This window comes from Tympanuchus pallidicinctus, unplaced genomic scaffold (assembly GCF_026119805.1).
Source record: "Tympanuchus pallidicinctus isolate F22 unplaced genomic scaffold, pur_lepc_1.0 scaffold28, whole genome shotgun sequence".
NCBI lineage: Eukaryota > Metazoa > Chordata > Aves > Galliformes > Phasianidae > Tympanuchus > Tympanuchus pallidicinctus.
Genome location: NW_026294745.1, coordinates 595,721 through 621,443, shown reverse-complemented (window position 1 = coordinate 621,443; position 25,723 = coordinate 595,721). Strand labels below are relative to the sequence as shown.

At 50.5% G+C, this 25,723-nt stretch overlaps 2 protein-coding genes across 3 annotated transcripts; one reads left to right on the top strand and one right to left on the bottom strand.

Moving 5' to 3' along the window:
• Nucleotides 1–2,890: 2,890 nt before the first annotated feature.
• On the bottom strand, nucleotides 2,891–6,984 carry MMAB (metabolism of cobalamin associated B). The gene is made up of 9 exons (XM_052691288.1): nucleotides 6,844–6,984; nucleotides 6,580–6,641; nucleotides 6,412–6,505; nucleotides 6,266–6,323; nucleotides 5,123–5,195; nucleotides 4,636–4,733; nucleotides 4,267–4,331; nucleotides 3,811–3,870; nucleotides 2,891–3,450 (listed from the first exon to the last, which is right to left on the bottom strand). The coding sequence occupies exons 1-9, from the start codon at nucleotides 6,924–6,926 to the stop codon at nucleotides 3,363–3,365; spliced, it is 681 nt and encodes a 226-aa protein (XP_052547248.1). The 5' UTR covers nucleotides 6,927–6,984; the 3' UTR covers nucleotides 2,891–3,362.
• Nucleotides 6,985–7,125: 141 nt separating this feature from the next.
• On the top strand, nucleotides 7,126–17,628 carry MVK (mevalonate kinase). Of its 2 annotated transcripts, XM_052691283.1 has the most exons (10): nucleotides 7,126–7,283; nucleotides 7,354–7,501; nucleotides 7,815–7,962; nucleotides 8,827–8,982; nucleotides 11,333–11,436; nucleotides 12,410–12,455; nucleotides 13,233–13,323; nucleotides 13,766–13,882; nucleotides 16,223–16,376; nucleotides 16,489–17,628. In XM_052691283.1, exons 1-10 carry the CDS (start codon nucleotides 7,206–7,208, stop codon nucleotides 16,638–16,640), a joined length of 1,194 nt encoding a protein of 397 aa, XP_052547243.1. In that variant the 5' UTR covers nucleotides 7,126–7,205; the 3' UTR covers nucleotides 16,641–17,628. The 2 variants fall into 2 exon arrangements, with proteins under 2 accessions (XP_052547243.1, XP_052547244.1); XM_052691284.1 differs by lacking the exon at nucleotides 7,815–7,962 and having other exon boundaries at nucleotides 7,167–7,283.
• The last annotated feature ends 8,095 nt before the right edge of the window (nucleotides 17,629–25,723 follow it).

Genomic DNA, 25,723 nt, shown 5'->3' with positions numbered 1-25,723 from the left:
GTGTTCAGGTGGATGGGCTGTATTGGCTCCCTGCAGCACTGAGCAGCATGAGATGAAGCATTCCTTAGAGCTTAGTTCTGACTCATTCCAGATGACTTTTCAGGAGCAGAGGACTTGACCCAATGGCAGAGGTGTCCCTTTCACATCTCCAGCTTGACAGAAGCGGTGCAGTGTGGCTGTGTACACCCCAAGACTTCCCCCCGTGGATGCAGCCCCAGTGCATCCCTCGGTGGGGGCACACGCATGCACCAGCCCTTCCTTCTCTGTTAGCAGGGGGAATGCTGCCTTGTATAAATTTACATACAACTTGGCAAAATGTATGTTTGTGTCATTTCTGCAAGAGCAGCAGCCGGCTCTGCTGCTTGCACATTGTGGTGGTAATAGAGGTGTTTGAGTTATAGTGAAACTTATTTCATTTTACAGCTCCTACAGCGTTAACAGATGTACAGGCGTCTGATCCAATCATGCAGCAAGAGATTTTGGGGCCAGTTCTTCCAGTTTTGACAGTATGTAAGCTAGGAGCAGCCATACATTTTACAAACAAGAATAAACGACCCTTAGCAACATATGTCTCTGCTGGCAGTTCCAACGTACTCATAAATAAGGAACCCTGCTAGGCAGGAATGTGTCTGGGCTCTGCAGACGGTCAGCACGGACACAGCATCTGCCTTTCTCCCACTATATTAATGAGGTGCAGGCTCTGGAATCCCTAGGTTGCATGGCCACGTTTGCTGGGTGGGATTGAAGGACTTTCAAAAAGCAAGCCCAGCACTAACACTTTACTAGTTTTAAAGCCTGTATTTAATTGCAGTGATTCTTTGCTCACCTGTGCCTTCTCTTGCTAGGCTGTGAGGCATTCCTGCCTGCTGTCCTGAGTGCTATCAGCTGCCAGCTGGGCCACACTAGAAGCTGGTGCAAAAGCTCCTGTATGCAGCATAACAGCCAGCAGCCCCTTTGCTACAGGCAGGTGCTGTACAACTTGGTGCTGAAGCACTGGGCAAACACTGCAGGCTGAAAACTCACCAGAAGCAAAGTGTGGTCTCTGTGGAGCTCAGCTTTGCTGAGCTGTAGCTGCTCACGTGGCTGGGATTGCTCTCAGCCTGAGTTCTCCCAGTTTCTGAATTTGAGCCCTGTGCCTGCTTATCTGGAGAACAGAGGCACCCCACACACCAGCATCCCTCAGCTTCAGCCGTGCAGAAACAATTGCACAGACCTGTTAGGGTACAAAGAGAGAGCTGGAAGCTGAGTGAGCCCTAATAAATTTAATCTCTACATCATCTAAGAGCGTGGTAGCTAAATTTATTCCTCCTTGCACTCAAAACAATGCTAGCTTTGGTCCCAAAACAGTAGTGAGATTTCTTCCCCCCAGTTGGAAAAAAAAAAAAAAGAAAATACTATAAATCCATCCTGGAGCTGATTTATATAGCATTCATGAAGAATTTATACTGCAAAGAATTTTATTCAATTAAACTTGAAAAGCCTGGAGATTCTTAAGGTTCAATAGTGATCACCGAGACAGAGCTATCATAAAACTGGATGGCCTGTCTGGAGCAGGCATTGAGAAAATGTCTGATGTGACATTGCAGTTGAAGGTGCAGTCCAAAGCAAGAGCATTTGTCATTGGGATGTGTTACAGGCTAAGGTTTGGAAAATTACTCTGTGAAAAATGTGCATTAACAATAGCCATGAAATATGTGTTTTAAAAGAAAAAAGGTGAATAATGAGACGGCGGTGTCTGTTAGTGCTGGGTGTTCTTCACACTGACCCCCTTCTGATTAAGAGGTTAACACAAAAGCCAGAGTCTCTTTTGGGGGGCAACTTCAAAGTTGTTCCTACTTAAAATAATGGAACAGTGGAAACTGTGTGACTTCAAAGCTCCCACTACCAAGAGTGCCACCCTTACAGCAGGACAAGCATCCTTAACCTGTGCAATCACCTCGCAGCCCCCTGCCCTGTGATGCTCTTCCTTACAAGCAGAAGACTGAAACCACTGTGGCTCACACACATCCTTCCAGATTACTAAGCTGTAAGAGACTTGGACTTCAACTGTAATGTCTGGCTATTCTGTATACAGAGTGAGTAGCAGGGTGTTAATGCATTCACTTGGCTGTAACACACTTGTTTACACACTGAGTATGTTTTTTGGCAGTCCAATCCATCAGGAAGCTGAAAAAGCTTCCAAAAGAGCCTAACATTCCTGAATTTTAGTTTGCTCTGTATCATGTAAATTGATACCATTACATCTGCCAAAAAGGGCAAGTGAAGAAACAATGCAACAAAGCGTGCAGCTGTTCTGCAAGATGAAGCCTTCAGCTGACCTTGATGAGCTCCAACAGAGGATGTCTTCTGTGTTGGAAATACTACTGTGATGTTTGCAGCCAGCATCTCCAAGCTTTAGGACACCTTCCAATGCCCTCTGCTGAATGCTCCACGGGAGTGAAACTCCTCAGAACGTTCATAGGTCTGAGATATGAACACCTGTAGCTACTGGCCTCTTGCTTTCACCTCTCACTGCATCAGCTGAAGCTCCAGGCCCCTCATCACAACCCCAAGCTGGTCTCAAGGGGTCTCTGTGTGCTGGGAGGGGCAGCCCTGCAGGGACTCAACCCCAGCTAACTAAGCAGATCTTGCCTGCACACGACCTGTAGGATTTGGCCCTTCCTCTTTTAATCCTGTTCTACACAAGCGTGTTCCTGGCAGAGGATGCGTGGGATTGCCAGCACAGACACATTTTTCACGTGCATAAAGAGAGACAGCCAGAGCCAAAGAATTCTAAGTGTGTTCCTGTAAATCTACACCGCTCAGCTTCAGCTAGAGCTGATGGATTGAAAGCAACTTAAAAAAGAAAAGCAAGCTGGGCTCAGTATTAAAGCATGACAGTTAAGGGCCCTTTGGTACAAGTAAATCACATTTATTATTTCAAAGCTTGTGGACAGAGTTCCTGAATCTCAGCACAGTACCTGTTCTGTATGAGCATTATGACTTACAAAGGAAAGCTGATTGTTTTCTTTTCTTCATACCTCAGAGCCCTGTCAAAGTCTTTCCACAGAACCTGCTGCTGCCCAGGGAAATTAAGACAACTCCAGAAATCAGCTGGAGTTATTAGAAGTCTCCTGTCTCAGCTCTGCTCCAGGGCAAAGAGTAATTCTGAAACCAACACCACTGTGTTACTGAGAAGCCTAGTGAACAGAACAGCTGTGTTCCTTACAACATTTATGAACAAGGTCCTGATCATGTTAACTGGAAGTCTTTGGCAGCTCACATTCCCAATTCAGGCTTGCTCTCTTTCCCATCCATGCCTGGGGAAAGCACTCTGCTGGATTTAATTTCCCAAGATCTACAACACAAACATCCCATTCCAGTTATGGTTCTGGCTTTGTATATATTTTCTCTTCCTTCCCTTCCTTCATTGCAGCATAACGTGCCAGAACGAAGAGGTAGTCGCTCAGTCTGTAAACCAAGGGAAAAGCAATGAAACTGCTTCTCACATCAGGTGTAACCAGCAGCACGCAGCTGTGCAACAAAGCACGTTACAGCACAAGAACTGGAAGTAAAGCAAGGCAGAAAATCCACGCAAGAGGTGATTGTAGTCTTGAAGCAGAAAGTTAATTGGCTGCCCCCTCAGCACCCCAGTAGTCTCTGCAGACACTTACAAGGCCATGCAACAATACTTTTTAAAAAGCTGCTTCTTCAGATTTCAAAATCTAGAAGGTAAACTCCTTGAAAGGTGAAGCCCCACAGTTACAATGAGTGAGGGAACAACACCAAGCAAGCTTCAGCAGTACAGAAAAAGGAGATGGATTTCTTTACCTGTTTAAGTATTTGGCCACGTTTGGATCTGCTTCCCCTGCTTGTACTAGAGGAACCACACTAGGAAAGAAAAGGAGTTTCAGTTTATTTATCTGGCTAGCTGTGAGCATCCTGGAGCATCAGACCTCACCACATTCTGCCTGTCAGCATGCCAGCTTTCATACCTTCTCACCTACAAAGTATATGTAGCAAACAGGATACTAGCTGAATACAGATGCATCTCTACATAAACCTGTCCTTTCTGAAGTTCTTGGCTCATATGAACCAGTCCAGGGGAGCAAAGAGAGATTTAGGTTTTTTTCTGACTGCACTCTAGGAATTTGACTAACACAAACATGCAGAGCTGAGTGCAGAACAGCTATGGTCAGTTGCTGTGGTTGTGACAATTTGCTCTTGTTGTAACAGTATGATCACTTCTGTCCATTTGGTTCAGTTACACTAACAGCCAACACTCACCACCTCTCAGCTCTGCGACAGACAGCTCGGGAAAAATGGAGAGCAGCACTGCTTTTACCTCCTGACTGAAACAACAATGAAACAGCACATCAGTGTCTGCTAACAACAGGTAACCATGCACCTTACTGTATAATTGCAGCAAAGCTTATCACATCTCACACATGCACAACTAAATGCTGCATTACGTGGCAGAAGGATGGAGAAATTTCACTTGACCTGTTCCTTCTCTCTGCTTTCCTTGGTATTTGTCCACACAAAAAAACAGCTTCACAAGCTGTTTTCCCCCAGCTCCCAAGGCAAACAGTAAAGCAGATTTACCCTAACAAGGCCAGCCTTCTCCTGTCAGTGAGTGGCATAAGCAGTACCTACTGGCAAGATGAAAGCTCTAAGCGGAGGAAGCTGCTCTGAATATCTGTCAATCCACTTCTCCAGCTCCAGAACAGGCTCCTCACTAAAAGATGTTCTTTCTACAGAGAGAAAAGAAAAGTCAGCTACAAGAAATGCAGGAGTCATTCAGCCTACAGATAGGGCTCTACTTTCACGTTTCTTAGACCAGCAAATCTTGAGAACACATCCGAAAAAAATCATCTTGCTGGAGCAAGTCCAGCTCCCCATTCGGCAGCTGTGGCTGCGTGTCAATTTTGGGGCAGTGCCCCAGGGCAGCTTACACTCGGTCACACAGATGCAGCAGCAGCAGCTTGTGAGACCACGTGCTGCTCATTCAGCACCCACACGTGGTGTGGAGCAGCCCTTGGGCAGCTCTGATCACCACCCGCTGGGAGAGCCTCCCCACTGCCAGTGTGAGATGCACTGGATGCAAGAACTGTTAGCCCAGGAAAGGAGTTCTGAGGCTTACTTAAGTGAGCTTCCCTGGCTGAGGAGAGAGGTGTTGCGATGTTGGAGCCCACATCCTGCAGCATACACTGGACCTAGATGTGGCAATCGAGACAAAAACAAGAAGTGCTTCCATTATCCCTTGATGCTCCAGTACAACCGCAGCGAGCTCTGGGAGGCGACAGCTGGTTGTGCTGATTAAAGAAGATCCTACCCTTGTTGTTCATCATCCCCAGCCTGCTGGCAGGAGGGATCAGATAAGTGCTCCCTAATTGCTTTATGAGAAGCCAGATTACCACGTGCACTCGTTTTCACTGGCACATTAAGCCACCCTGGCTGACTGTGCAGAGAGCAGGCCAGGATGTGCTCATATAATCCCTTTGCTGGTAGAACACCAAAGCAGTAACCTCTGAAGGAGAAGCAGTGACAAACAGTTGGAGACAACGCTGGCTTGATGGCACAGCTGTTTCCAAAAGGAGCATCTCTCCATTACATGAGATATTTCAGAAGCAACTTAGTAAAGCTTTGTAAGATCTCTAATTAGCTTCTTTTGAGTTCCTCTCCATAGCAAAGCTTAGTATAACCCACACACTGCAACAGTGGGAGCTGTCTCCCACCATCACGCCCACATGGTTACATTCCCATTTCAAAACTGAGGCTACATGAAAAACTAAACTCATGCCTGTGACTGCACGGAGGAACAGATCTGGGTACACGCTGTCTGAATCACCAAGGTTGGAAAGGACCTACAAGACCATCCAGTCCAACCATCCACCCATCACCAATAGTTCTCACTAAACCACGTCCCTCAACACAACGTGCAAACGTTCCTTGAACACCTCCAGGGTCGGTGCCTTCACCACCTGCCTGGGCAGCCCATTCCAGTGCCTGATCACTCTTTCAGAAAAGTTAGCAATATTTCCTAAGGTCCAGCCTGAATCTCCCCTGGTGCAGCAGAGCAACTGCCCACAACTGACCTACTTGATTTACTACCATCCTTTCTGGCTAAAAATGTTTACTCCTTGGAGAGTAATCAATCACGGCACAGAGTCTAGACGCTATTTTAACACACAGTAGTAGGTTAATTCAGTTCCTATGTGTCAACAGGAGTATTTAAGAATACGTGCAGTCAGCACAGCGGGTCAGGCCTATCATCAACACTCACCTTGTGAAGCTGTTCAACAAACGCATGGCCCTTCTCACTGCTCAGCTCGCTAGCAAGCCTGCGAGCAGAGAAGCAGGGTTAGCTGGAAGCAAAGCCACAGCTGTGTGTGTGTTATTCCCTGAGCAACGTGGGCTATCAGGGCTCACCCGATGGCGGAGCTCAGCTCATCCGTCGTCCCCAGAGCTTCAAAGATGCGGTCAGCCTTCGGCCTCCTCTCCCCAGTGAAGGTGCTGGAGAAGCCTTTGAGAAGCGCCCGGGTCGGAGGCTGGCAGCCGTGCGGCGCCCCGTGCTCCCCGCTGCCTGCTCAGCCTTACCTTCATCTCCTGTCCTCGTGTAGATCCTGGGGCTGCGGGTGCTGCGAGGGCCTCGCTCAGGCCTGCGGAGACCCAGGGCGTGAGGGCGGCACGGACACCGAGGGGGAAAAGGCGTCGAGGGGAGGGGGGCGTGCAGGCCCCGAGGGGGCGCTGAGAGAAGGCCGGGAGCACCCAGGCTTCGAAAGGAGCACAGCGCCGTGGCAAGGCCCAGAGCGACCGAGCCCTGAGGGCACCCTTAGCCCGGCCCCGCGCTCACTCACTCACCCGCCCGCTTTGCAGCTCCGTCCTCGCCCCGCCAGCGCCCACAGCGCCCTGCCCAGCCCGCGCCCCGCCGCCCGTCGCAACATTCCTCCCGGCCGCCGTAGCCTCCGGTCCCGCTCGGCCCCCGTCCCTCCTCGTCGCCGTCACCCCAGCGCCGCGCCACTCCGCGCCGCCGCGTTCCGATTGGCTGCTCTGAAACCCGGCCCCAGAAAAGAGCTCCGCGATTGGTTCGAGCTCAGCGGGACGAGGCGGGGCGAAGCCGCTATTGGTTAGAGGCGCCGTCACTCCGCCTGGAGGTCGGCGCGTGGTTGAAGCCGCGGCGGAGCGGGACCCTCGGAGATCGCGGCGTTCTCATCTCGGTGGCGATGCCGGAGCGCGGCCTGCTGGTGTCCGCCCCGGGGAAGGTGATCCTGCACGGCGAGCACGCCGTGGTGCACGGCAAGGTAAGAACCCCGCCGTCCCGGCGCTCCGCGGGTCGGTACGGCCCCGCTGACGGCCCCGTCTCTCCCTCAGGCGGCCCTGGCCGTGGCGCTGGGTCTGCGCACCTTCCTGCGGCTGCGGCATGGCGACGGAGAGCGGCTGTGCGTCCGTCTGCCCGGCGTCGGAGTGCGGAGGGAATGGGACGTGGCCGAGCTCCGCGTCCTGCGGGGCCGCATCGCAGGTGGGGCGGCATCTCCATCCCCGCGGATGGGGTCGGGGCCGTGGGTGTCCCTGTGCACTGCAGGCAGTGGGAACAGACGGCATTCGGGGGTCCTTTCCACCTCCGACCGCTGTGTGTAGTGTAGGTGTGGGGCTGAGGGCGTACAAGATGCTCGGGTTGCTTTTGTTTTATCGGATATCAGGGAAAGGTTCTTTGACGAGAGGCTTGTAGGTGGAACGCGAAGGTAGCTCCTGTTCTTGTAAATACGACTTTTTCAAGTTGAACAATTTTCTGGTTTCTAAGTGTTGAAATTCTCCCCTGCTTGCCTCCATAGCTGACTTTGATGAATCAAAGTCCCCCAGCGTAGAACAGCTGGATGTGCTGAAAGAGTTTGCTGGAATCGCTGCCGATGCCTCAGCTCCTGACAGCCTTGCAATTCTTGCCTTTCTTTATATGTGTCTGGCTATTTCAGCTAAGTATGGGTAAGGTTGTCTTCTTGCCCCAGAATAAACATGCTGACTTGAGCTTTCATCTTTAATTGCTTCTCTAAAGTCATAGGAAGAAAGCAAATATTTGATGCAAAAGAAGAAATTGAAAGGAATCGTGCTTTATTTAGGCTCTGTGCGCCTCAGGGACTCTTTCAGAGCTCTGAGTTCAGGGGATGGGGTGCCCCAGGCAGGTGGGCTGGGAGTCATCTGCTCCCATTTAAGCACCTGACTTTGAGATGCTTCAATCACTGTACCCTTCCTGTACAGTCAGTACAGGAAGCAGATAGACAGACATCTGTTGTGGCCCAGCAGAAGGTTTCATTAGACTGGAAGAATGTCTGCGGAGGTGAGCTGTGAATTCAGTGCCTGATACCTTTTGTGGGCTGAGTCTGCTTCAGAATTTGAGAATGTGGGGTCACTACAGCTCAGGGCTGTTGTAGCCCAGATAAGTTCAGTGGAGAAGGGGGCACGTGGCCACAAAATGTGCATGTTTCAGTGTACATCAGCTTCTTGCTCCAGAGGAATGCAATAATACAGCTGTTAGTTTGTATCGTGCTTCCAAATCTTTGAAGGGACTCTTTTTGGTGCTGCCCAAACACATAGTTACAAAATGCCCTTGACAAGCTGTGCTAATCATAGATCCAATTCAGCAAGGCTTTGTTCGAGCACAATGGCTTAGTGAGGCTACTCAGCTGTGCTAACTGAAGCCCCTGTGCCTCGGATGTGTTATGCATGTGCTGATGTTGCCAGTTTTCGCCAGCTTTTCCTGTGATCTGTCCCCATCGGCATCTTTTGCCTTTGAAACGTTTGGAAATGGAATTCGAGGTCCCCATTACCACCTGTGTGTTTGTGTTTCAGAGATGTTCCCAGTGTGGACATAGCCGTGTGGTCTGAGCTGCCCACAGGAGCTGGGCTGGGCTCGAGTGCTGCCTATGCTGTGTGCTTGGCGGCAGCACTGCTGCATGCCTGCAGAGCCATCTCCTGCCCTCTGAAGGATGGGGAGGCCACAGCCAGGTAACGCCTCCAAGAATCCTCCCTGCCTTCAGCATGCACGTTAGGGCTGTGGGAGGTTCTGTTTGTGCCCCATCTTAGCAAATTCCAGTACCTCTCTTGGTCTCTCTGTCCAACTGGTTGTGGTGGTAGGACCCTGAACCCAGCTCCTTTCCCTTCCCCTCCCATTGCTGCCTGTCTTCCCAGCAGCAGAGGTGTGCCCTGCCCAGGGCTCTGTGAATCCTGTTTACAGTTCATTCCTTCTGACAAAAGCAGCTGGATGCAGAGATTTGGTGAAACTCACACATTCTACTCACTGTTTGCTTCGTAAGATACAGATAGCTTTATTTTGCCATGAAAGTAACACACATTCTTTAATGTGGTAGATAAGTATTTTTTTAAAAAAACCTCTATTTCTTCTCTGTGATCATCTTTTAGGTTTTACTTTGAGTCCTCAAGGAGTCAAGGATTCTTTCTGTCTTTGTTTCCCTGTGTTTTCACATGGATCATTATTTTTTTCCTGCATGTGGTCCATTTCCTTCTGATTTCCTACCTGAGTTTTCTCTTTATCAGTGGCTGCTGAAAGGGAATTTCTTTCCCTCCACCCTGCGTTGCTTTCCGTTGGAGCTCAGTCTTGAAAAACTGGTCTGCTCTGCTGTGTGTCTAAGGAGGCTCTGTTTAAAGATGCATATCACAGCTGGAGCTGCAGAACCCTCCATTGTTCACTGTCTGCCAGGTGCAACCCTTTATAGCTGCCTTCTGTGGATTTTATGTGGGCCTGAAAGTGAAACAGCAAGCGAGGGGATGGCTGTGTTCTGCTTCAGAACCTGAGCTAGCAGTCTGACCCAGAAAGGCATTCCTAAAAGGAGCCATTTGTGAGCTGTGCTCAGGCAAATCTCCCTGTAGTCACAAATGAAAGGCCAGTTCTGAACCAAACAGCAAGCAGCGTGGATGTCTTCATCCCCTGCTCTCACTTCTTAGCTTCAGCTTGAATACAGCATGCTTTTTTTTCCTTCCAGCTGGCACGCAGAGGGGTGAGAGATGGGGGTGTCAGACTTCAGAAGGTTTTTGCTTAACATGGCAAGAAAAGAACAGCGTGATATAATGACTCCTGTGTAGAGAAGAATCGCAGCCTCTCAAAGAGGATTAAAAACAAGTGGTTTACAGCAAACTGCGCTTCTATTTTGAGGAGTGGTGGTGTGAGCTGTTTTCATGAATGCTTTGCAGATTAAATGTTGGCAAGTGAAATTAAAGAAGTGTGGAGATGGATGAAGATGTTCAGCTGTGGCCTGGGGAAATGGGGAGCTCTATTAAGAGGTTTCCAGGTTACAGGTGGCTCTCGTGATTTCTGCCCTGCCTTAGCAGTGGTCAGTAACTGTTTCCCTTGTTTAAGGGTGCTTTATGCTTATCTAACATCTGTGCCTCTGTTATGTTGTTCCTGTTTGGGGCCCCGTATCCTAAAAACCTGTTGAACGTGCCCTGTCACTGCACCAAACACCAGCTTTGGTCTCAGCAGAACATCACTGCTGCTGGGCTGTCTGATGTTCCTGTGCATCAGGCCATCCTAACAGCAGCTTGGGATGTGTGTGCGGGCAGCAGAGTGCAGGGTGCCAGCTGGATCCCTGGGGCTGGGTTTGAGGGGTTCGTTTGTGGCAGAGTCAGAGGCAGGGTTAGAAAACTGCTGAATTCTGGGCTGTGTTTGTGTGGGTGCTGCCTTGCACAGGCAGGCCCAGAGCTGTAGGCTTTTGAGAAGATATTGTGGTGATGCTGCAGCCAACAAGGGCTTGGTAACTGGCAGCTCTGTGTTTGCTTTTTGTGCTGCTGCAGCCTGTTAATTAGTATGTTCAGTCAGGGGCCTTGATCCTTGCTGAGTGTGACCCAGCACCAAGCCCTTTGTGCCAGCATTTAAACTCTCAAAGCACTTACCAACGTGTGACTGCTTTTAAGGCAACAGAAAGCCCTGTTCCTGTGTTTTTAGCATAACACCTCGAGGTTCAGCATTTGGTTCCCTTTTGTGTTGTAAGTGCCAGCACCCAGCGTGCCACAAAGTGTTAGGAGTTAATCCCTAAAAATCAAAGTCTTTGCTGGAGCTACTAAATCAGTCCTAACAGCATCTTTTGACCCAATTTGTGAGGCTTCTGCAGCTGAGCAGCTGGCAATTAGAGACTGGAGTTACACGTGTGAAATGCAACTACTAGGGCTCTCTTGCTGCATTTGCTGTCTTGTGTGTCAGCAAGCAGGATCTCAGGCCAAGGTGTGTGGGAGCGATGTCAGGGGGTGGGGATGGGTCTGGACTTGCATTGATGTGCTTCTTTCTGTCACTCCTTGTGTGCTGGTTTTGGTTGTGTGTTTGAGTCTTTTTCTTGCCTTCCAGATGGACGGAAGAAGAGATGAGACTGATCAACAGCTGGGCCTTCCAGGGGGAGCGTGTGATCCACGGCAATCCCTCGGGTGTGGATAATGCTGTTGGTACTTGGGGTACGTGTGTTTGCTGCTCCCCAGCACAGGGCTCTGAGGTGCTGGAGCACCTGCCACATTTCTGTTCCCTGCTGCAAACCGTGTGTCAGCTGTGGAAGGCAGCGAGCAGACACCACGAGCTGCAGTTCTGCACATAATAAGACTTGTTTGAGGTTGCTGCAGGAAAGCTGGGTAGAACAAGCTGCTTACTGCACCAAGGGAGGGCAGAGGGAGCAGAAACTCCCAAATCCAGATCTCTGTTTGGACCCTTCTCTGTTGGTTTATCCCAGCTGTAGGCTGGGGCTGGGGTGTTGCTGCATTCCCTGGACAGAGGTCCTGCTGCAAAGTACTGAAACTGAAACATTCTGCTGTGAGCAGAGAAGTGTAATCCTGTCCCAAAAATAATGCAGGAGAAAAATGCTGTCAGACAGCTGTCATTTACCTTCAATTAGTAGAGACTTCCAAGTGTTTTGGAAGTGTCTGTGGAGATTTTCTTGTAATAATCATTCTAATGAGACCTAATCTCAATGCCTTGGTGAAAGCAGGAGCCAAGAGAGAGATTCCTTCCGGACGGTGGAATTCCACGCTGCTGACATGAGTGCACACACTCAGTCTGATCTGAAACCCAGTGCTTGACTCTGCCCCAGGGAATCGCTGCTCTATTCTCCGGTGAAGATTTAATGCTGGCCAAACTCTTTGCCTTTAAAAAAAAATAAATAAAATAAAAAATACTAAATTAATGCAGTTCTGGAGTAGAGGAGAGCAAAGGGAAAAGCTCTGGGTTAACTGCGTCCAGCCAGACCCTCTCATTAAGTCAGCAGGGTTAGGCAGATTCATGCTGTCTGAGAACATGGTTCATTTAGCTGGTGTTTCTTGCAATTACTGTCATATGCTCTGGGTGAGGTTCTGAAGATGAAAGACCTTCTGTCTCTTACGGCGCTGCGTTATCTCTCGGCTCGCTGTGTACTCAGACAATGCATGTATTTTACTTTAGGTGGAGCCCTGAGATACCAATCAGGAAAGATCACATCATTAAAAAGGTAATATTGGAGTTTAAAAATAACACTTGCATACGGTGGGTGGAACATGTCAAAAACGTATAGGGTGGATGCTACATTGTAGGAGATTGATGAGAGATTGCTGGCAGCGTCGTGGAAGGGCAGCCAGAACTTGCTGTGGGTGTGGGTAGCTTGAGTGTTGTCTTGGTTTGGAGTGGACGAGAACAATGAAATGTTTGGTCATTATCTGACATAAGATGAACACAGCACAAAGGATCAATATTAATTTCATGGCATTATGGGCAGCAGGAACGGATCTGCTCCTGGCAGCAAATGACATTGTGGGGAGGGGGAGCTTCTGCTTACCTGGTGACAGGACTGTGTGAAAACCAAGCTGCAGAGAGCAAGTCCAGGTCCTGGATCTTCCCTCTGCCTCCTGCCAACCAAGTATAATCTGACTCCATTAAAATCTTTCACAGTGCATGAAATTGCTCTATTAGCACTTAATGGCTACTGCTGGCTGGTCTCACAGATAGTATTTTCAAGAAAATTTTTACTTGAAAAACACAAATTTCACTAACTACATCACAGTCCTGTTTACGACACTGGTACAGTTGGTCATTGTAACTAAGAGTAAGGAGTCTGACCCCAGCCAGCACTTGAGTGCCTGCTTAACTTTCCAGAAACTGATGGACTCCTTGTCTTGGGTGTGTTACTCAGATGGGACTTATGGGGTGGGGTGTGAAGCAGCTGTCATGGGCAGCTGCTGGGGTACAGGGAAGGGAAAAAGGCTGGGGATGGATGTCTTGTTGCTTGCAGGGTGCCGACGCTGAGGATCTTGCTGACCAACACAAAAGTCCCACGAAGCACCAAGGTCCTGGTGGCTGGGGTCAAGGAGAAGATCCTGAAGGTGCAGTGTCCACGTGGCTGCAGGGTTGGGTGTGTGTGGTGAGCTGGTGTGAGGACAGTGACAGGACAGTAACCCTGTGAGCTCAGATCTTGTGCAGGGCCCACAGGAGCTCTTGTGAACTTTCTCATGCTTGCTGCATTCCTGCTTGCTCCTCTCTTACACACAGATCCTCTGGGAGCAAGAGTTCAGCTTCCTTCTCTCTAGAATTAGCAGGGCTTGCTGCAAAAATCACAGTCTTGCAACCAAAGAATAGCTCCTTCCTCTGGTTTCTGCAGGTGTGAGCTACTTAGCATCAGCCTGCTCTGCACTGGGCTTTTCTGTCAATGAATAGCACTGAATGGGAAAGGAATTGTTCAGCTCCACAAGACCAGGGCTGGTTTTATCCCAGTGGCATTAGGTTGAGTGAGCAGTCTGCTCACATCTCTCCTTTCCTGCTTCTCAGTTCCCTGCTATAATGAACCCCGTGCTGGACTCCATCGATGCAATTTCCCAGGAGTGCCAAAGTGTTCTGGAAGCGATGCCTACAAATCCATCACCAGAGTATTACCCTGTGCTGGAGGTAAGGGGCTTGTTCACCAGTATTTTTAGACACTGTTACTGTTGAACATCAAAATGTCATTTAAAGAACATTAGGTCTAAGAAAGAATTTGATAGCAGGAAATGTTCAGGTCAGAGTGAAACTGTGGTCTCTGTGTGACACTTTTAATGCCCTTCTGCGAGCCAAGGGACAAAATGCTGCCCATGCCTCTCTGCAGCAGTGCACAGGGATGGAGCATCTCTGCTTTGGGGATTTAGAGCCCTAGAGGTTTTGTTTCCCTTTGCTAAGAAATGGGAAGTGTGTTTGGCCTTGAGATACTGCCTCCCCCCACTACAGCCAGACACAGTGGCTCTGGCAGGCGCTGTGCAGTCATTGCTCTGTCACTGCCAGGTCTGGAGCAAAAGCAGAGAGCCCAGGAGCCACTGGTTTGTGATGGACTGGTTACGAGCCAGCTCCCATCGCTCACCACTCATCCTGGCTCCAGAGAATAACAAACGGAACGATGGCCAGAGCTGACCTGACGTTGATGCATGAGGTGCATACAAAGATCTGCATTTGTCTTGGCTTTGTTTGAAGGAGGAGAGGCTGCTGTGGTGGGGGGGAGACGCTCTTCCGAGTAGAAGAAGGTTTTTTTGCAGAGCTGAGAGGATTGCAGCATCAATTCCTCCAGCTGCAGGGTGAGGACACGTGGCAGCATCCCAGCTGATGCAAGCCTGGCTTGGACTGGCCAGGGTGCCAGCTGACTTGGATAGGACCCATTTGGTACCAGCCGTACAGCTCTTTGACAGCATCTGAATCCTTTGGCTCTCTGTGAGGATCTCTGCTTGTCTTTGCTGCCACTGGCAGGAATGGCAGGCTGTGCCCTTCCCACACAGGTCAGCGAGCTTCCTGTCCCAGCCTTCCCCAGGGCAGCAGTGCAGAGCTGGTCTGTGTGCAGTCTTTTCCCTCTGTGCTGCATCTCATGCTGCGTGGGGGTGAGCTGCTCCTGGGACCTCTTTTTAGCAAAGTCCTGCTCCCTTTCTACAAAGAGGACGGTAGGATTTTGGTACCCATTGTGGGGGAATGAAGGCAGAGCTGGGGAGATCCAGAGGCTGTTTAGAGCATGACTTCAGACAGCTCCTCCCCACCTTGGTGCCACATTACTTGAGCTGTCAGGAGCGTGGGGCAGAGGAGTGCTTCTGTGGGATGCACTGAGGTGTGCTTTGAGATCCTCCTATGGAAGGTGCCAGAAAGTCTTGCATACGATGCCTGGAAAGCAGAGTTGCAGTGAGCTTGCAGTGAGATTCAATGCATTGAATCTGTTGGTTTGTTTCAAGTCTGAAGAGCCCACAGAGACGCGGATGATTATATGCAACATATACATATATATATTTGGCTGCTTCTGAAATAGGCAGTTCTGGACAGCATTGTATTTGAACCATCGAACTAGTCTAGTGTGTCATAAGCTGTCATCTGATTCCTGGCAGACTTTGGATCAGGAGATGACAGGTGTCTTGGATCATCATAGAGAGCGCTGTGCCCTCGCTCAGGCATATAAAGAGGCCTCTGCATGGACGTCTGTCCAACCCAGCACAGAACTTGTGATGTATGCACTCTGCATGCAACTGCCTAATTCATCCCCTTGCAGGTAGAGTCCTCGTTCTGCGTGGTGCTGGCATGAGACCCGAGGGCAAGCAGTGTGACTGACACTGCCTGCAGCATCCCTCCCGGCTCGCCGAGCACTTTCCTCTGTTCCTCAGCCCCACACCTGTGGCACAGCATGGCTTGTGCCACTCTTGAAAGGTGTGAGGTCCCTCTCTACCCCACTGTGCTGGGTGCCAGGTTCTGGCAGTGCTGCAAGGCCCCTTGGCTCGTAGCCCAGGGAGGGGGATACCGCATCGCCTCTCCAGCAGTGTCACTTCTGAGTTGGCTGTGTCAGAAGTCCCCTGGATTTAGTTACACTGGATAAATGGCAGCGTGGGGTGACAGGCAGCGATGAGCAGAGCTGGCTTTGTGCCCTTCCCACGGCCAGCAAGGGGCTCGTTCAGTCTCCGGCTCAATGCCCATGTGATGGAGGAGGCAGAGCAGTTGGGAGGTGTCAGAGAGCTCTGATTCAGCACCTGAAATAAACATCCACAAGGATTTACCCTGTCCTGAGTGAGGAGGTCCAGAAGCTGTTGTACCACTGTCACTGTGGTGTGCAGAAGCAGCACGAGTAATGCTGGAGGCAGGGACAGGCAAACAGCACGGGTTCTGGCTTTGGCCTTGATGCTGAGAATGCTGGTGACCAAACTCCTCACAGAAATGGGGTGGCTGTGTGTTGGCTGGGAAGAGCAGCTGTCATTGTGCGTGCTCATCCCTTGTGTCTGCAATTGCTTTTAGGAACTGTTTGATATAAACCAGCACCATCTGAATGTCATCGGGGTTGGCCATCCTTCCCTGGACCGCCTGTGCCGGGTGACAGCCTCCCATGGTCTGCACAGCAAGCTGACCGGGGCTGGCGGCGGCGGCTGCGGCATCACCCTGCTGCCACCAGGTCAGTGCTCCCTTCTCACCCCGCATGAGGCCGTAAGGGTGCAGTCCTCCCCCTGGCTGCCCGCTCCTGCCCCTCGCTGACTCGCTGGCTGCTCTTGCCTTCCTCTTGGCAGATGCCACCCCTCTGGCCGTGGAAGCAGCCAAGCGAGACTTGTGTGCCTGTGGATTTGAATGCTGGGAGACCGACATCGGGGCCCCCGGGGTGACCCTGCACTCCTCCTCCTCTTTAAATGCCGAAGTGCTGCATGAGCTCTCCGAGAGTTAAGCTCCCAGCCCTGGCAGGGCTGAGCTCCCAGCACTGCATCCTCGCCAGCGGTGGCTGGCTGTGCCCTGCGTGCTGCTGGGTGCTTCTCCCCACTGCTGGGGGTGCGGAGCCAAGTTCAGGTCTGGTGTCAGAGGGAGAGGGGGCTGCAGTGAGGATCCAGAAGCGACTGCTTGCACTTGTGCTGGGTTGGAGTCAGACTCTCAACGAAATCCTGGTTTGAATTTACTTACTCAACTGCTGTGCTAATCTCAAGGGGCAGGAGGATAGGGTGTGGGCTGGATTCCAGCACAGATGATGACACTTTGCTGGGTTCTCCTGCTTCAGATGCATGTGGTGTCTCTTCTCCTCTCCCTCGGCGTCCTGTGCGGGTGTGCAGTCAGGCTGCCGAGGCGGATATGCAGAGCGCTGTGACATTTTTGGGTGAGAAGTGTCTTGGCAGCTCAGGGCTTGACACTTGGGTCTCTGTTTCTCCTGGATTCCAGTTCACAGTGGAGAGGAAACGTTTAAGTAGAGCTCTTACCTGTTACTAATTAAGACTTAGATAATTAAAATGGAAAAAAAAGGTAGCACAACCCTAATGAAATTGTCACTGTTTTCCCCCTTTCCCATAATTTCTGTCTGGGCTGATAGCAGGGTCCTATAGCCAGACTGGTTTCTGCTCATATGCACAAGGTCTGGTTCGAATTGTTGGCTGCTCAAAGTGTAATTCCATAGGAGCCAGGTACTAAAGCTGCAGGGGTGGGGGTGCTTTTCTCTTCCAGTGCAGGGATATAAAAACAAAAAGGAAAGATGAAGTGTGAGAAGTTGAGGTCTACCAGCTCTAGGATCTTGGCATCCTGGTGACCAGGTTTATTTCACTGGTAGGGCATAGAACTGTCTGGTTTTAATAAAGTGATATTTTATACATGCAAAGCGTTCTTTGATAATTATGTTGGCTACAAAAGGGGAAAAAGTACCTTACACTGCTTCAATAAAAACAGGTTTCAGATGCTGGTTTTCTACATGTCTAATTACAATTCCAATTTGCATCCGAGAACGGCTTTACACTAATCACAAGTCAGAAAGCCTGATAAATAATTTACCATTTCCTAATACAGCGTAATCAATGTGAGTATCTGGATGCGTGTTGACTCCCTGACTGCTTACATGTGTCTGTAGCTTCTCCTCGTGAGCACAAAGGAATGCCAGATTCTCTGTGAAGAAACTTCGCTTCAAAACGAAGCACTGTCTGGGGTTGATCCTCATTAGGATGCTTTGCTTTCCTTAGAAGGAGGCCTTGCAGCCACGGTAGGCAAAGAACTGAATACAAGTTTCAGTTGCTTTAAGTCAGAATTAACACTGGTGATTTCAGCAGATCAACTCTTGAGCCCGGTGCGGTGAAATCCAGCGCTCCTGTAGTGTGAAGGGAACAGCAGTGCAGCCCCTTAGATGTTACCTTGGGCTGTGCCCAGCCTGGCTGTGCTGGTGGCACTGCAGCGTGCTGTGAGCTGAGCTGCAGGCGTGCAGCTCCTGGGGGTGGCTGTGGCCCAGCTCTGTGGGATGCCAGCAGGGCAGGTTCATCTTCATCAGGCCGAGTGTCACCAAGCCAGCTGCCTCGTGCCTCTTGTTGCTGGGGACTTGCCACCTGGCACGAGGCTCCCAGTCCTCGGGGAGGCACTGGGGCGATGGTCTCTGATGCGGAAATCTGAGCAGCAGCTCCTTTGCTTTATAGCAGCTGCCAAAGAGCCATCTGATGGCAATAACCCTGTACTGGCTGGGTCCTTGTGCTGTGGACTCCTCCAGTTACCGGCCCGCTGAGCTGTGCGAGCCCTTCACCAGCAGTCACACCTGCTGGCTGTGCTGTCTCTGCTTCATTTTTCGTCTTTCAGCTGTGCCAGGGCTGAAGCTGGAGGCCTCAGCTCTACCCAGAATGAACTCCACGGAGATCTGCGACCTGTAACGCTTTCGTCTGCAAACTTCCAGCTTCGCCTTGCCAGCCTCTGCTTTATCAGCACGTGCTGGAGGTGACCCAATGAAGGTGCTGCAGTGTGTGAATGATCTGAATTGCGGTGGGAGCTGTGGGGTGAGCAGGGGTCCAACCACCCCCCAAGGCTTCCTGCAGCTTTGCTGCTGCCCCACAGCAAGGATGCTGCTCTCCCAGTACTGTATAGGGCTCGGCCTTCCCTGTGCTGCAAGGGACCAGAATTGCATAAGTCAGCAGCTGGAGCCATCCCAATTTGCTAGAACTAAGCACGGATTTCACATCCATCTGCAGGCAAAGGCACACCTGTGTTTTCCCTTTATTCCTCCTCCCAAGCTCCATCAGCATCGTGGGGTTACCTGTGGGGTTCTGGGTATGGGAAGCACCCCAATCCCCCTTCAGCTGAATGGGGTACACAGATCCAGCCTGGTGCCTGCGTGCCCACAGCCCTATGAGTGCTTCCCATCCGTGCTGCGCCGTCTCATTTTACGGATGTGCAGTGGAGCAGAGATTGCTGCTGAAGGATTAGCCTGGTAATTTGGCTAATTTTTCTTGAGCTTCATTTTTCATGTTATGAGCTTTGCAGAAAGACAGACGAGCCGGGGTTTGCCTTTAATAGCCAGCACCAGGGTGGGCAGGAGCTGTGCTCCATCCTCCTGCGACAGGAGGTGTGTGGATGCAGCGTTCTCATGGGGTCACTTTGAGTCCTGGATTTTCTGGATATTGAACTCGTAAGTGCTGGGGGATGGTGATGTGTTCCCTGGCAGCAAGGCTCTGTCACAACCCAGAAACAAGGAACCCCTTCATACAAAACGCCCTTTCCAAACCTCTTCCATCGTGTTTTTGGGGTGCTGCTCCAAGCTGCTTCCCCCCACGGTAACCCTGCTGCTTTGGGGCCGGTGGGTGCTGCCCTGCCCCGCGAGGCACAGATGGTATTTTTGTTTAATCTGTGTCAGCAGTGCCTTCTTTCTGCTCTGATGAATAGATGCTAAAGAGGCAGTGACATTATTTGAGATAACAGAGAGAACAGAAAAAAGGGTCAGGCACAGAGAGGAAATGTCAGCGCGCAGCTCCAGGGCCCCCGGCCATGGGGTGAGCCCCAACCCCGTCCCACTCCATCACCCACAAAGAGGGACCCTCCAGCAGCCTCCCTATGGACGCAGCCCATGCTTTTGGGAGCCAGCAGCGCTCGTGGGTGCACCCAGTCCTGACCTTTCCCCGCTTGAGGGCACCGGGTGCCAGCTGTGCCCGTGTCCCCATCCTTGTCCCCGTCCCCTCCCCGCGCCCAAGGTTTTGAAAGTTAAGTATTACCGTCTGCTTTGTTGTTGCCTAACTACGACAGACAAATTGAGAACTAGTTGTCAAAATGTCAGTGCACAACAAATCAACATTCAAAATGAGTCTCAGCGCTATGTGGTGTATAATTAAAAAAAAATCCTTTTTAGAAATTTCAGCAAGCGTTGGCTCCGCTTTATATTTGTCTGTGTGATTAATAAAGGCAGCTAATTTTCAGACTTTAAAAACAGCTAGAAAATAGCTCCTAATTACATATTAGGTTCCAAGCGGCCCCCGCTGAGCGAGGCTGGTATTGGTGGGCCAGAGAATTTGGCAGGGGCTTAATTACATTCTGAGCATCATCTAATTTTAGTTAAATGTAATGTAATCAGCAGCAGATGTCTGAAATAAAATATGAATTATGAATATGATGAAATTTCATTCTTGAATAAAAAAGTAATTTGCTATTTAGTTCATTAAAGTCACAGAGGTTTATTAGGGAGCAGGTATACGGTGCGGCTGGCTTGTATTAAAATGATATTTCAGAGGGAGGAGGAAATTGCATTAGAGGTGCTAAAATATTCCACCAGGATGATGTGCCGGGGGGAGATAATGTGGGCAAAGGGATGGAGGCTGGCAGAAAGCTGCACTGGGTGCTGGGGGCAGGCACAGACCCCTGCCTGATGGGTCTGTGGTTCCCATTGGAATGGGTTTGTCGTTCCCATAGGGATGGGGTGTGTGGTTCTCATTGTGTCGTTCCCATTGGGGATGGGGAGTCTGGTTCCTATTGGTATGAGTTTGTGACTCCTGTTGGGATGGATTTGTGTCTTCTGTTGGGATGGGTCTGTGGCTCCCTCTGGGATGGGTTTGTGCTTCCCGTTGGGATGGATTTGTGCTTCCCATTGGGATGGGTTTGTGCTTCCTATTGGGACATGTCTATGTTTCCTTTCCGCAGCGGGACATCGAGGCAGCCATGGGCTGCATGTCCCCATGGGATGCTTTCCTGGATGCCCATCCCTGTGGGTCCGGTTTCATCTCTGATGTTTAAATTGCTTTTCACTATTCCTCAGTGGCCCAGACTGACAGATAAACATCTTCTGAGGAGGGAGAGGGAGAAGAATGGCTGTTGTTATTTCATTGTGTTACAGATGCTGTCATTTTAATCCATCCTGGATGCCAGGTGAAAGCCTGCTGTCAGCGCTCCACTCCCAAATTTCCTCTGGGAAGAGCGGAGCTCCTTGGGCTGCGTACAGGAGCCCAAAGCCTGGCACACCATGGCACCAAGCAGCACCAAACCTCACCTCCCGTCCTCGCAGCGCTCGCCAGCACGGGCTCTCAGTCCTCCCTTCTATTCATCAAGGGCATGACAGCTAAAATTCATTTGAAGATGAAGAAAGTGCCGGCTAATCCTTTCTGTGAGACAGTGATAGACTAGCGGCTCGGGAAGAATTGCACAGCAGTAATGAAATTAGGCTAAAACTGCTGGCGGATAGCAGATAATTGCCCTTGTCTGTCACTAGGAATAACATCTCCCAAATCCAACACAATGATTGTTAAAGTTGCAGGAATTTATTTTATTTATTCTCCAGGTTGGGGTTTGGCTTCCTTAAGACCTTCCCTGGGAAATAAATGAGTCGGAGGTGCTGCCCTGCCCCCAGCTCCCCAGGGTCACCGCAGCTCGTTAGCCTTGACGAAGCAGGCGCGCCGGCACCGGCACCTGCTGCGCTGCAGTGCTGAGGTCACCCCAACGTGGGGACATGGGGACATGGGGACATGGGGACATGGGGCACCCCATCTGCAAGGCCGCTGCCATCAATCTGCCCGTGAGCTTTCAGGGCCAGACCGAGAGCTTTCGGGGCACAATCCAGCCCTGGATGTGGGTCTGCGGTGCTGCTGTGAGCACACAAACCCCATCATCACCGCTCCAGGACTGACCAGCACCGCTTTGTTTTATAATTGATCATGGGATTCAGACAGCGTGGGTGAGTAAGTGCACTGGCCAGCAACTGTAATGTTTTATACGCGAGGGCTGGCACGGGTAATTTACTGCGGCCGGCAATAACATATTTCACTTTCCGTCTCCCAGATGAAGATTACTGGTGTTTGAAAGGCCCTGAATACACAGGCAATTCTGCTTAAACGCCCGCGGCCAACCCGGCACCGTGGTCCCCATGGCACGGGCAGCTCAGCCCCGTTGCTGGGCTCATCTCCCACCACTGCAGCCACCGGAGCCGATTAAGGATTACGGTACCGTCGGCTTCGGTTTGATTGCAGATGTTTTTAATTATATCGTATAAGATCGTATTATGTAATTGCATTTATCTGATTGAAGCCTTAATTGTAGGATTTCATAATGGTATGACTGGGTAAATATACCATTGCGTCTGTTGTCCCCCAGTGAAAATTAGGTGCTTCATGTCTTTATTGCATTATCCTGGAGAGGATCTTAAATTGGGAAGAAAGAAATTAGAAAAGAAGGAAGGAAGGAAAGGCAAGGTGGTCTTACCTGACCCAGCAAGCGTGGTCCCCATCATGGGGTGTATGTGGGGTGAGATTTGGTAGCCCTGCTGGAGGCTGTCTGAGCATCACCTTACCTCCTATTCAAGCATTACGTTCCACCTGAGCATCACCTCCCACCCAAGCATCATCTCCTCTCCAAACATCACTTCCCACCCAAGCATCACCTCCAACCCAAACATTGTCTCCCACCCGAGCATCATCTTCAGCCCAAGTGTCATCTCCCACCCAAGTGTCATCTCCAACCCAACCATCACCTCCTGTCCAAGAGTCATCTCCCCCTCAAGCATCAACTCCCACCCAAATGTCATCTCCCACCCAAGCATCACCTCCAACCCAAATGTCACCTCCCTCTGAAGCATCACCTCCCACCCAAGCACCAGCCTCGCCACAGGCTGAGCTCCCCATGCAGACAGAGCCCTGCTGCCCAGAACTGTCCTGCTAGGTGCTGCAGGACGGCTGACTCCAGCCAGTCTCTGCTAAACTGCCCTTCACCTCTCAGTGAACACGCAGCAGTCGGTGTTTTCTGCAGTGATTTTTGCAAGATCGATGTTGCAATTATCATTTTGTTAACAGCGGCTGGTACAATACATTAAAGGTGATTACAATTAAAGAACAGGAGACCGGAAAGCCGCTGTGCCATTGGCGTGTGAGGTGGAAGCTGCAATTAGACCTAATGGGGGAACGGAGCCAAAAACCCTCCCAACACATTCCAGAGCATCCTTGGAGCCACCGCTGGCTCAGGGCTCCATCAGCGTTTGGTGAGCAGGAGAGAGGTGGAAGAGGCACTTCTGTAAAATTAATATTTCCATTAATAACAGCGCACAGGAAAATAATTGGAAAGCCCTCCTCCTTAATTGCAGGGCACGTGATGCCTGAGAACCGTGCTAACAGAGGGCGAGGAGGGGGCACAGGGTTGGGGTGTGCAGGGCTCATTAGCTGGGCTGGGGGCTCGTTAGTGGGCAGCACCCAGAGCAGGTCCAGGATTTGCTCGGAGCCTTTTTCTTGGCCATAATCCACAACATGTGGCTCGCACGGTGCCTCTGCGCTAATGGGTTTAGGATTATGGGAATATGCGCAAATCCAGAGTCTCGCTGTCACTCTGCTCGGTGCAGTAAGGTGATTTCATTAGGATTTAGGTCTACAGAACAGCCTCTCTCTCTCTCTCTCTCTTCATAATATTATTTTTATTCAATTACATCAGCAATTCATGAAACTTCAAAGACGTTTCATCAGCACAACCTAAATGCCGTTGGATTGCGGTATTGAAAGAAGGGGAGAGAAAGAAAACATAAGCTACGGCCTTAATGGAATTACTGAAAGGGGCTTTTTAATTAAAAACAAAGGTTGGGGATAAGGTCTATCCATAATTTAGTGCTGCTGGATGTAATATCTGCTGGTGGTTTAATTTTAATAAATGTATGTATTATTAACAGTGTGAGAAGTATTTCCCCACCCGGCAAAAGGCCGAGCCGACCCCATCGATGCCGTGTAAATATTTGCACTTGGTGGCCAAGGGATGGGGACGTTTTGCAGCCCATCGCTCCCATGAGGCTCTCACGCAGGGCTGTGGGTTTGGGGCTGGTTCGTTTCCTGCGCTGCGAGGGGATGGTGCTCTCCCCATAGAGGCACTGCATGGGGAATCACAGAATCATGGGATCATTAAGGTTGGAAAAGACCTGCAAGATCACCAAGTCCAACTGTCAACCCATCAGCACCATGCCCACGCGTGAATTCGTTAAGGAGCCATTCACGGAACCATGAAGGTTGGAAAAGACCTCCAACATCGCCAAATCCAACCCCAGCTCTCCCCCATCATGCCTACTGACCGTGTCCCCAAGTGCCACATCTCCATGGTTCTTGAGCACCTCCAGGAACAGCGACCCCACCCCCTCCCTGGGCATGGCATTCCTCTTAATTAGTCTATTAATGAGATGTGACCTTGTCCAGCATCCTTTTGGGATGAAGCACTGAGGAGATGCTGTCCGGTCAGCGTTGCCCCATGGCTCGGCGCATCCCCCAGCATGATTTGGTGTGCAATGGGGATGGCGATGGCACACAGGTCCCCACGTCTCCTTGTCCCCATCCTCGCTGCCTGGCGACGCGTGCTAATAAAAACAAATTAACTCGTATAAGCATTAATTTTTCCAGCACACATACATCCTGGCCTCATTATATCGGAGCTCCCAGGAGCCAGGGGTTTTGGCACATTGTAATGAGACGCATGCGGTAGTAAAAGTACTTCTAATCGGATTTATTTACTGTAATTGTGCTTCAAGGCACAGTGCCATCACCCGGAGAGCTGAGGAGGAAGGGGCAGCATGATGCTTGGCAGTGGGATTGGGAAAACCAAAAGGTGAGGAAGGGGACTTGGTGGCTCAATGGGATGAGAATGGGGCTGTCCCCATTCTCCGGGGGAGCCCCTCGGCGTGGTGCAGAGCCCTGAGGACAGAGCGATGCTCAGTGCGTATCTCTTCCCCAAGCATCCCATTCCTGCAGCCAGCCCGGGTGCTTGCAAATGCACTTCTATTATCAGAAGTACCCGAAACCACTAAAAAGTCCCAAGAGGAGGGAATGGAGCCGTGAGAGCTTTTCTCTCTCTCTCACTTCATTATTGTTGCTAAGGAAACCTCTTGCCGGGATCTCATATTTAACATGTCTGCATTCATGGGGCCGCACATCCATCTTGCAGAAACTTCCTCTTGAGTCTGCACCCGGAGCAGACAAAGGCAGGGGATGCTCCCAGAGCCCATGGATGATCCAAAAGCCTATGGCTGATCTTGAAGCTCAGAAATGCTCCCAAATCCCACGGATGATACCAAAGCTCATGGATCATCCCAAAGCTCAGGGATGCTCCCAAAGCTCTCCAGTGGATGCTCCCAAAGCTCAGGGATGCTCCCAAAGTCCAGTGATGTTTCCAAAGTCCACGGATGATCCCAAAGCCCATGGATGATCCCAAAGCCCATAATCCCAAAGCTCAGGGTGCTCTCAGAGCCCAGGGACGCCCCTGCAGCTCAGAGGGTTTCCCATCAGTGCCATCACATCCTGTGGTGCCCTGCACCACCAAGGCCCCTTTGTCTCACTTTCCCCAAGTCGCCATCTTTTTTTCTCCTCTCTTTTTTTCCCCCCTGCATTCCTCATTAAAGAAGACTACAGATTTCCCAGCCTGTCTCCTGGTTTTATATTGAAAAGGCTAAATGATATGCTGACACCTTAATTATACCCTATTGTCACAATGTAGCATGGAAATGGCGTGAGTGATATGAGAAGAATGGGTGGCAGCGTGCGTGGCAGCTCCTTTGATTCACAATGGCAGGTTGGAAGTGACACA